At 53.6% G+C, this 11,355-nt stretch overlaps 1 protein-coding gene across 1 annotated transcript in view; it reads left to right on the top strand.

Moving 5' to 3' along the window:
• Positions 1-2,497: 2,497 nt before the first annotated feature.
• LOC104289506 (chromosome unknown open reading frame, human C6orf132) overlaps positions 2,498-11,355 on the top strand; it is a 10,611-nt gene continuing 1,753 nt past the window's right edge. Inside the window, exons 1-5 of the mRNA XM_009888460.1 lie at positions 2,498-2,599; positions 3,805-3,907; positions 4,383-4,498; positions 9,539-9,614; positions 9,959-11,344. Coding sequence (XP_009886762.1) covers positions 2,498-2,599; positions 3,805-3,907; positions 4,383-4,498; positions 9,539-9,614; positions 9,959-11,344 — 1,783 coding nt within the window. The remainder of the gene's footprint in view (positions 2,600-3,804; positions 3,908-4,382; positions 4,499-9,538; positions 9,615-9,958; positions 11,345-11,355) is intronic.

Consider the following 11,355-nt stretch of genomic DNA (forward strand, 5'->3'; position numbering starts at 1 on the left):
GGGGGGGAGTGCGCAGACGGGACCCCCCCGGTGCCTCCCCGGGCCGTAACCCGCTGCGGGAGGTTCAGCTCCACCGGAGGGGCGGATAAAAAGTTGGGAGTCTGTTTTATTGCTCGCAGGAGCTCTTTCCCACGCCATGTTTGAGCTGCGCCTTCCCAGGTTGTAGGTATTTACTTGTAAACCTGTTCCTTGGCCCGAGCGCGCGGGGGGAGTTGAGGGTTGCATATTCCTCAGGATTTATTTGTATTTCTTTGTGGGTTTAATTGCAATACTGTGCCCTGGAGGCTCATGTAGGAGGGAGCCAAATTAATAGTAATGGAGCCAGGGAGATAAAAGATAGTAGTTTGTGGATGAAGTTTGGTGGCTGTAAGATTCCAACAAACGCTTCCAAGCTTAAAAATGGAAGCGCCGCTCGCTGAGCTGGGCGATGCGGAGCGCTGTCCATTAAAGCTATTGGGAGGCGGTTACACCCTGCAGGCCGAGCTGGTGAAACTGAGATAAAATGAAAATGTGACGGAGAGTTTCACGCAACTCTTAAACACAAAAGGAAAATTGCTGATTTCTAAGTGTCGTAAATCTGAGGAGGGTTCAAGCTTCCCTCTGATGTGGTTTGGATTTAAAAAAAAAAAAGTCACTGTGTCTGTTCATTACAAGCCTGATTTCCGTGGCTGCAATTGCAGTACAAAGGCATTCCTTTCAGGTGTGGGGAACTGCTGTGCGGATCAGCTTGCAAAGTAAAAGCCAGGAGTCCTTGAAATCTGAGCATAAATAAAAGCTGTTGGATCGCTCCTTAGCATCCTCTTGGCGTTTATGTCATTAATGTAGTGTGGGTAGTGTGACATGTAGAGGCTGAGTGACCGTGTTTAGAGTAACGTGTGCTGAGGTGTGGACTCATCGTGAGGAATGGCATGCTCGCAGCCAAGCAGTCCATGGGGCAGATTCTGTCCTATCCTGACTTCCTCAGTGCCACAGTCTTACGCAGCGGAGCCCCGTCCCAGGCCCTGTCTCTTGAATATTTGCTGCCTAGCTTCATGCCATCGCTGCTGCCAAAAGGAGTCCACTGCTGCTGCTAATCCCCACCTTAGTTTTTCATACAGAGTAAACACAAGTTAAGCAATGTGGAATGGGTGTAGGTTTGCATGTCACTGACTCAGAGATTCCTGAATATAGTGACTGATGCCGCCTCCTCGCTGTGAGCTGTGGATACCCCAGCGTCAAACCTGCTACGCCTACTCCAGGTGATGCAACCCCGAAGTAGGAAGAAGTTCCATTACATGTGTTGCAGATTGTTTATTTTATTTCCCATGACTGAGAGGACACAAACGTCTCCAGAACAGGTTGAATGTCAAAAAGTGGCCAAAACGTAGTCAGGGCCAGGCGCTTCCGACAGCCTCCGAAGGCGTGTTTCCCCATCCCTCCTTCCAGGAAACGAAGCTGGCAAAGCACAGGTCTTACTGGTGACCGGCTCTTAGCAGGCAAGTCCTGTTTATCTAGCAAAGAAAACACAACTACAAGCACTTCATTTTACTTTAATTAAATGCATTCGGGTTAGTGATGCTTAGTAATCTAGGATCAAAGACCTTGTGATCTTTAATCCGGTTTCTCACTGAGTTTACCTAGTGTCTTGTTTAATATAAAACTCTCATCATTGCAAGTCTCTGAACTACTCTATCGCTGCTCCACAAAGCTGTCTGAACCCAAACTCTGATGTTGCATTGGCCTTAATTTTTGCTGCTTACTCGCCGAATGTGGGGTCACCCAAGGGGTTATGCAAAAATAATAATTTTCTGGCATCTCAGCTGTCCTGGGGACTCCAGCAGCTCCTCCTCTGTGTATGGGCCCCTCACGGGCAGGGATGTGTTCAGCTGTTGGTAGGACCACACTAACTGAATTGCAGGCTGATTAGCGTTTTGAAAACGGAGAAAACGTCCTTTTTGTAAAGAATCCCTTGTAGGGGGAGAAGTTTGGGATAAGGGAGAGGAAGTTGTGGCTGACTGTAAGGACGGCGATAGGATGATGGATACTCCCAGGGTAACTTGTGGTGTAGATGGTGGGAGAAAGGAAAAGCTTACATGTTTGCTGGACTCGGTGGCATGTTGCAGGGTTGTGTGGAATTCATCTGCCTTCAGACCCCCAACTCCAGCAGAGGCTGAGGTAGCTGGTGCCCAGCCCCTGGTGTGGTCAGGTTCTTCATTCCAGGTGTTAATGCAAGTGCTTTTCTTCTGTGGGAATACACACACGCATGTTTTATCTCTCTTTTTTTTTTTTTAAACTAAACTCTGTTTCTGAGGGAGCTTCTTGCCTGACCTCTGCCTGCCCAAGGAGGGCAGAGACTTAGTGCCAGCCACAGCTACATGCCATGGCAGCCCACGATGGGTTGGGGACCTCTGTCATCAGGTCTGGCAGCGTATGGAGGGCGCAGGCTGCGCCTTGGGCCAGCGAGGGGCCGTGCGGGAGCAGGGACATGCAGGAGGGAGCGGGGACACTGGCTGGGGCCATGGCGGTGGCCGGTTGTTTGCACAGTCTTGGGGACTGGGGCACAGCCGGCTCCTCGGGCGGGCAGTCCCGCTTCAGCGAGCGCTGCCCTCGGGTTTCGGAGGTTTGGAAATGCAGCCCGGCCCCTCTGCCTGTGCGCGGAGCTTACACAACCTGCACCTTTCTGCTCCTCGCCTTTTAATTGCTGTACTACACTTGATAGAAACTGTTTCTGCACTTCATGCTTTAGTGCGGGGTCGGGTTTGAGAACTGCTTCCGAACTTCTTGGGGTGGTGGTGGGGGAAAGCTGTTTACTTCTTGGTGTTTGCATTTTGGGGTGGAGGGAGAGGTTGTTTGCTTCTTCCTTCTCACTGAAACCACTATCGAATTCTGTTAGGTGGGAACACTCCTGCAGCATTTTCTTTCTGATCACAGCCATTTTGCAGCAGCTCCACCCCTCCCTTCCTCAAACCCTCGTTTTTTCTTTAATGTTGGTCTCCGTGGCTACCAATTATTTGTGTGTCTCCTCCCAGCCAAGGTGGGGTTTACATGCTTCAGTGCTTCTGCTTGTTAATTCATGCTGTTAATCAGACACAAAGAGCGTAATTAAACTAATTTTATGAGCTTTATTCACTGTCAGAAATAAACCGGCCCAAAAGGTGTGGCTCAAGGTAAAAGCACAGGGCTGGGAACCAGGAGTCCCTGACGGCTTCTCCTTCTTGTAACGCCGGGGCTCCGTGACTGCTTTCTGCCGTAGTGTCTCCATTCATAGTATTCCGTGGGAAGACATTCAGAGCCTTTCTCCGCAAGGCAGGCTGCAGTGGGAAAGCCTTGTGGCAAGCACGATTTGTCCTCCAGTGCCAAATGCATCAGTGGTCAGAGACAAACTGGCCCAGCAGCATGCTGAAGGATGCTGCGGGCGCTGGTGGTGCCTGTCCACAGCAGGGAGAGCAGCATGGCACTTCCCTTAGCTGCCAGCAGAAAATGTGGAGGGGAAACACGTTCTTGGGAAGCCCCTGCACGTCCCAGTTCCATCGCTGTGTCTGAGCGGTGCAGCGAGGAGTTCCCCTCCGCTCGCTCTGGTCCTGCTCGGCACAAGCCAGCGGGCGGCCAGGAGTCAGGGGCACCTCTGCTGTCCCTCTCCCCTGCGTAAGTGCCAGGGACCTGTTGTCGTGATAGGGTTGAGTGAAGAACCTGTAATTAGTTCTGTGGTTTGATGCAGCTGCTCTGCCCCCAGAGCGGTCGGCAGGCGAGGAAGGGCAGAGGCTCTCCCTGTGTTTGGCGTGGCTGGTGGTCAGAGCCCGCTGCTGCCTCCCCCCTCGATTCCAGCCGCTGACGGATCGGCCGAGGTCAGATCCTGCCCGCGCTTATCAGCTGGTCTGTGTCACCTCGGCGGGCACCTGCCCTGGACCCACCTCCTGCTCTCCTGTGGGTCAGAGCCTCGTGGCACTATGAAGAGCTGATGCAGTTGCTCCTGAAGCATTTTCCTTCTCTAAACTTAATCGGAGTGGGGAGTGAATTGAGTGCTTGTGCTATCTTTTGACCCTCCTGAGGTAAATTTAAGTTAGCTACAATTAGAAATAAGCCTTTCGGAACAGGCTTGACATCTGTGCTCTCTAAACTCCAGTGTCTGGAGCTCTGGGAAGGGTCTCTGCACCTTGCGGGCATGTGCCAGGGCTGCCAGCGCCTGCCCGGGGGTCCCGCTCACCTGGGGCTTTTATCCTCCCATCTTCAGCTCAGCTCCAAAACACCCAGATGCTCCTCAGAATCTGATGGGGTTTGCCCATTCCTGGGAGCTGATACAGCAAATTCTTCACAGAACCCTTTAAAATTAGGTGGTATCCAATGTAGTTTTTCCTGTTGCCTCAAACGTAGTGCTGCTGCTAACAGTCTTCTCTTCCCCTCAGGTGATGTGATTGAAGTGTACTATGGTGACAATCGCTTTGGGACAATGACCGACTCTGGCACAGCAACACTTAAACCTCGTCCGAGAGTCCGGCCGCTGCTGACTTTCTTACCCCTTGTGAGTATCTAGCTCGCCGCTGGGATTTGTTACGGCAGCGTGTGTAACTGGTGCCCAGAACCAGCTGGGCTGGCTGCTGCTCTCATCCTCTACCTGGAGGAAGAAATTAAATGAAAAGTAAAATCACTCTATAATAACGCTGGATATGAGGGATTAGGAGGTGATCTGAGTTCAAGGCTTGTGTTGGACGTAGGCAAGATACTCGGGCGGGAGATGTAAGCATCATCCGACTTGTGTTTTCAATTAAAAAAAAAAATTGCTGAGCATGTAGATGATAGATCTGGCTCGCACTGCATTTTATCTAACCGCTACTGGCAGTATCTTTCTCTGGATCAGGCGTGTTGCTGGAGAGAGCAGGAGCAAAGCTGTGTCCTGTTTCCAGCGGGGAAGGAGGCGGCGATGCAGCAGGTGTCTGTGCAGGGGCTGATTTTTCCAGTCTCTGTGAGGGAAACCATTCCCGGCAGAGCTGCCCGTGCCTCCACAGCAGCGGGATGCAGGGGCTGAAGCAGCAAGTGCCACACAGCGGGACCCAGAGGTGGCTTTAACCCAGCCAGGACTCCATAAGCCCCACACGTGCTCATTGCTGGCTTCGACGCTGTGCTGCTGTGTGCGCTGAGCAAGCTGTCCTCCTGCTGTAGCACACCTCTGCGAAGGCCTTGTTCCCTAAAGAGTGCAGCGGAGCGCGTGATTGCTCAGAGGTATTTTGGAGACGGCAATAGCTAAATCTGAAGTGATGCACACAGGTCACTGAAGGTCAGTGAAGACAGTAGAACACTTAAAAGCCTTTGGTCTTGACAAGAAAATCCTCTCTGAGGGCAGGGGATGTTTTTCCTCATACATCCCTGTCCTTTAGAGCCGCCATCACCTACACAGAAAATGGGCTGGTCTGCTGTCACCTGGGTGCAATTAGGAGTCAGTGGGGTTGTGCAGGTGTCACTTGGAGGACAACTGTCGGGGGAGAGGGAGTTTACCTATCTATTGGAGAGCATAATTAGGAAGTTATGGGGTTACGCAGGTTCTACAAAGGAGTTCTGCCCTCCGTGATGCCTTCCAAAAGATCACAGCAGGTGAAAAATCTCACCTGGGCTCCCACTCGAGTAACCGTAGGACTGGTGCCTGAGAAACTCCGCTCTGGTAGCATGGGCTTGGCTGAGCGACCACAGCTGGCACCCCATATTACCAGGTTTTTAGAGTCTAATTGGCCTTTAGCATATTTTTTGAGCTTTCAAATTTTTTATTAGTGGAAGTGTATGTGGTAGAGGAATAAACAGCACGAATATCCCTGGGATAAATCCTAAGGGCTGTCACCCTAGCTGTGGTGCTTTCCTGCTGCCCGCAGAAGCACGGTCAGCCCTGGGGCTTTTTCCCCCCCTCAGTTGCCCTTGTGAGGGTCCCTCCCACTCTGCTTCTCTTCCAAGGGTAACAGGTTTAGCTGGGGAAATTAGTAGGAATAAGCAACATTTTTTTAAGGACCAGTCTGTGTTGGATATTTGCATTGTTTTGATTAGGTTTGATTATGATTTGATTTGGCACAGACGCTTCTGCTGCCACATACATATTTGCAGTGGGCTGTTCTGCAGCCTTAACCCTTTCTTTCCACCCACCCGCTCTGGGGCTGAGAAGCAGCTGCCTGCGTAGCTGTGAGTCAGGAGGATGCACACACCCTGCCCGGCAGCGGCCCGCGGGCTGCCCGTGCCTGGCAGCTCTCCCCACACGTAGTGGGCTCCTTCCCCACGAACCGCCTGGCCCGTGGTCACCCCGAGCTGAGTGGTGCAGGGATTGCAGGGGAGGGGGCTTCGCTGCCTGCCTGGTGGGTACCACCGTGTCCCCCTGCCTGCCCGGTTTCCCAGGCGCTGCAGGCGCAGGCAAAGCTTTGGCATCCTGGGGGAATAAATTCCTGTAGCTAACCACCGAACTTCCCTAGCTCTGCTTCAAAACAAGGAGTTTGGGGGTAGCGCTTCAAATTCAGAGAAATCCTTGGCCTCTCTGAGGTCGCGGGATGCTAAGAGGATATGTTTTGGTGCCTTTTTTGTATGAGGCAGCCTCAAACCTGGGTCATTTTCCTCCATATGAGGAAAGGTTGAGAGAACTGGGTTTGTTCAGCCTTGAGAAAAGAAGACTCAGGGGAGACCCTATCACCATGTTCCAGTATTTAAAGGGTGGCGGCTACAAAAAAGATGGAGACTCTCTTTTTACAAGGGGTCACATGGAAAGATGAGGGGTGATGGGTACAAGTTACTCCTGGGGATACTCCAATTGGACACAAAAGGACAATTTTTCACAATGAGAACAATCAGCCCTTGGAATGATCTCCCCAGGGGAGCGGTGGATTCCCCATCACTGGGCACTTAAGACTCAGCTGGACAGGGTGCTGGGCTGTCTTGCCAAGACCGTGCTTGTGCCAAGAAAGGCTGGAACAGATGATCCTTGAGGTCCCATCTGACCTGGGATTCTATGGTGCTATGATTTAATGGGTGGGAAGCGTGGGCTCCTGAGAGACTGGGGAAGCTGGAGCCCGTGAGGATGGGCAGGCTCCCCTTTGCTGGGCACAGGGGGTATCTAACTCTCTTCCGGCGCTGAAAAGCGATTCCTCGTGGTTGCAGTGAAAGCTCCCCTCAACGGGATCCTCGGCACACACAAACCCGATGTAGGTACCGCAAACTGGAAATGCCGGTTCCTGGCGCACCACCCCAGCAGCGCAGCAGCCTGCTCTGAATCAGCTGGAGCTTTGCTGGGCTGGTCCCACCCCCTGCAAACCCGGCAGAGGCAAGCAATCTTTCTAGTCATCTCTGGAGACTGGCAGCGTACTGGAGATGCTTTCCATTTTAGAAGCCAGCTCATGACGTGAGGATGGGTGGTTTTGGAGAGAGATGCTGAGCATTAGCAGCTGCAACAGAAATTTTTGGTGTGAAACAGGCTGGCCCAGTTTTTAGGACCTGTTGAAATAACATGTCCAAAATTACTGCTCGTTTATGAAATGCGGACTCTGTTTCCTCCGGCTTTGCATAGATCTCTTCCGACTGCCATTCCCTTTCTACTCCTATCCAAACATGTGATGCATAGGTTGCTTTTAATTCAGTGCCCAGACATCTTTGTTTCCCTGTAAATGAGCAGGTATCCTCAGTGTGCTCTGAAAACTGGCAGCAATGAATTTCCATAGCAAATGGGAACTGCTGGGGTTTTTTTCTTTGTGTGTTTTTTGTTTTTTTTTTTTTCCTTGGTATCTCATTGCTCTGGACAATTTCATTATCGGCTCTTGAAGTGCCTGTGGTAGCCTTTGTCTCCCCTCTGGCTTTCAGCTGAAGTTAAGGATCTTTCCTCTGCATTGTACTGTGTCTTTGAGACCAGTGAAGAGATCTTAGATGAGGCTGTAAGGCTCACCTAGTCTGGTGTTTTGCCACTAACAGATCTGTCCTAATGCCTGCGCAGACCTTGGCTTCTCCATCAGCACCAAGCTGTGCGATCAGTTGTGCAATGCCAGGAACGTGAGTTCCCACTCTCTCTCCTGGCTCACCAATAACTGGCTCATTCCCTTGTGGTTATAGAGGATCTTTGGTCATCTGCAGGGTGATGGACTTTGCAAGTGAAGCATGTGCACTTTCTTATTATTTTGTCAGAAGCTGGGGGATTCCAGGGCTCTTCAGGAGCCCAGGCTGCTGCTGTTGATGTGAGCTCTGCCCCAGCAGCTTCAGGGAGTTCCTGAACCCTCTGCACCCAGGGCGGTGTGTAACACTATTGTGTTGTCTGAGCCCTGGATGGGCCCGGTGATATAAACCCGGCTTGACCTTTGGTCAAGGAGACTTTGGAATCCTATAGCAATCTCTTGTAAAAATAGTGATAATGCCAGTGAAAGGCAAAGGGCAGGGGCTCAATCATTATCTCGGCTTTCGTACACAGAAAAGCACGGCACTGAGCGGTGCAGGCTGATGGTAGGATAACGCTTCCTTTGCACAAGGGGCTGTTAAGAGCCAATGCAAACAGACGCCTGGGGTGAGGAGGAGTGCAACAGGGTGGACCCTGGAGCCTGGGAACGGGGCGGTGTGTCCCCGACCACTACCCATGGGGTCTGTGAGCTCCTGCTGCTTGTGGAATGTTATTTCCTCGCTATGGGTCTCTCCCAGCGCTGGTATGTGAAAGCCCAGTCCGCTGTTGCAGTCACCTACGTCTGTGCTGACAGCCTGATTCAGCATCAGTTTGTGTTTCGGACATGGGTGCGTTAGTGTACGTTTCATGAGCAATTCCAGTCCCTCTGCAGAGCAATCTTAGCAGTGAGTCACTGGAGGAAAGGAGAGGCTTTCTGCTTCTGGCAGGTGTACGGGGCAGGAGCCCTGGTCAGCACTCTGGTGAGTCAGCGTGCCATGAATATCTCACGATGGGTGGCTGTAATTATCCAAAGTGTCCTAGCTGTAAGCATCCTCGCAAACGTGTAGGCTGCTAAATTGCACGCTCCTGTACCACCTAAACGCACTGCTGACTTTTCAGCATGAATGCGAAGGGAGTAATTGAGAGTGAAACACAAACCACACAAGTAGCAGTTTTCCCCAGAGTGTTCAGATATGCTGGTGCCAGTTTCCCAAAAAACTGGAAGTCTGTCTGCGACTTCAGCGCGGTGTGTACGTGACTGGAGCATGGGCTGGCAGTGCTTGCTGGAGAGCAATGCCCACAAAACCCATGGGAGCTATTAAATTTGCTTGGTATGTGAATGGTGAGAAACTAGCGCTGCTGACCTTGGGCTGGGGAGCCCCAAGCTTGGGTGTGACGTGGCCGTGCTCCTCTCCGGCCCCTCTGCACCTGACCAGCACAGGGGAATTGTGTCCATGACTTCAGCAACCTTGAACAGGAGCAAAGACTCATCCCCTTAAGCCCTGTCAACAGCAGCTACAGCAGAGACCTCTGTGTCTCAGAAACGGCCCTGGATGCCATCAGGCTCCTGTTTGTGCAGGCAAATCACCAGCTATGCAGGTGAGCGCCTGCTTGTCAGCGCTTTGCTCTGGTGCCCTGCGCCTACAACTAACAGCTCCGTTTTCTCAACTATTGCAGAATGCCCAAGAATCCCATGGGGTGGCTGTGCCAACGCCATCAGTGCCAGAAGACTTTGAGGAAAAAGCAGCTCTCGGTAAGGAATCTTCTCTGCTGAGTCCTGGCCGGTGCGAAGTGCTCGGCAGTACCGTGCCCTCGGGGAGGGAAGCGTGCAGGTACTGAGCTCTGGAGCAGACAGTCTGATCATGAGATTTTCATGCTAAAATAGAGTCTACTATTAATTATTTTTTTGAAGTCATTGAAAATGAATTCATTTCTAAGGGGTGAGGTGTAGTGGCTGTTACAGTTCAGCAAGCTTTAGGTAGCTGCTGAGCAAATAAACTGGCTTCCTTGGAGGATAGCTGGCCAGAGGCGATGCTGGCCATTGCAGTGCTGGCGGGGAAGGTGCTCACACAGCCGTGCTCTCGCTCTTCCTTGCAGGCTCTGGCTCCCAGATCAATGGGAACTACCGAATGTACAGCTCGGTGGGGGACCTGCGCCCACAGGCTCTTGAGAGGGAGGCCCTGACCGAAGATACCCCGCCGCCACCATCAGTACCCCCACCACCCCCTCCAGTGGCAACAGCACCTACACCACCACCTCCAGCCTCGCCGGTCCCTCCGCCACCCGAAATGCTGCCTCCACCACCGCCACCACCTGAGATGGTGCCGCCACCTCCTGCCATGGCACCTCCGCCACCTCCAGTCTCTGCCCTGTCCTCCCCCAGCACACCAGCTCCTCCAGACTTCATCCCGCCAGCCCCACCGGGTGCCTCGCAGCTCAGCCCGGCCCCGGCACCCTTCACCTCCGGCATCTCCAAGTGGAAGTCCGAGACGGTGCTGAACACGAGGCAGGCGGATGCCGAGGGGCCGCTCTGCCAGGCTGAGGCTGGGGTGCCGGCTGCCCCCGGCCCAAAGGAGAGTCTGCAGCCCAAGCACTGTCCCGAGCCCCACCTCACCTTCCCCAGGTCCTTCAAGGTGCCCCCCCCGACCCCAGCCCGGTCTTCCTCCATCCCCGTGCAGGAGAGCCAGCCCGTCCGGCAGGAGCCCTTCCCCAAGCAGCCTCACGCCCGGCCTCCCCTCCCGCCCTGCTTCACCATTAGACCCGCAGCCAAGGCTCACACTGGAGGAGAATCTGAGCAAAGAAATTCCCCGCTGAGACAGGCGGTTGCGAAGCCGGCTGTGCCGACCCCTCCACCCCTGAGCCCCAAACCAGGCCCGGGGCTCAGCCAAGGGACAAATCCTGCCGGTCACTGGTCCCCACTGCCAGGCTCTGAGATGGAGAAGGTCACCCAGCCAAAAACAGCCGAGAGAGACTCTCCTCCAAAATCTGAATCTATTTCTGCGAATGACCTGGACCTCCCCCCTCCAGACTACCCCACCTGCGAGGACGACTGGAGGGACGCCGGCAACCTGAGCAGACTGCGGCACGAGCTCTCGGCCCTCCTGTGCTCCCCACGGAGGGAGGAGAGGCCGCCGGAGAAGCCGGCTGCTCCCCAACCCACGGACAGCAGTACCAACTGCACCGGCAGCCGTGAGCCCAGTCTCAATGGGCCCCAACTCACTGGACCTGCTGGGAAGGACACACGGTTACCCACGGGAGGGGAGAGCGAGAAGAAAGAGGTGCCCAGCGGCCCTCCCAGTGCCAAGGGAGGCTCTCCCAGCATGGGGCTCCCCGCTACGGAGAGCAACCCCGCCACGCAGACGCGCAGCGTGATGAAAATCAGGAACGAGCTGGAGGCTGTGCTGTCCCTGAAGAAAGAAGGGAAACCTGCCCTGGGGCTCGGCAGCCAGAAGCAGGGCACCGAGAATGGCGGCAGCACCCCTCGTATGAGGAAG

The sequence above is a fragment of the Charadrius vociferus genome, unplaced genomic scaffold (genome assembly GCF_000708025.1).
Source record: "Charadrius vociferus isolate BGI_N301 unplaced genomic scaffold, ASM70802v2 scaffold1077, whole genome shotgun sequence".
In the NCBI taxonomy this organism is placed as follows: Eukaryota; Metazoa; Chordata; class Aves; order Charadriiformes; family Charadriidae; genus Charadrius; species Charadrius vociferus.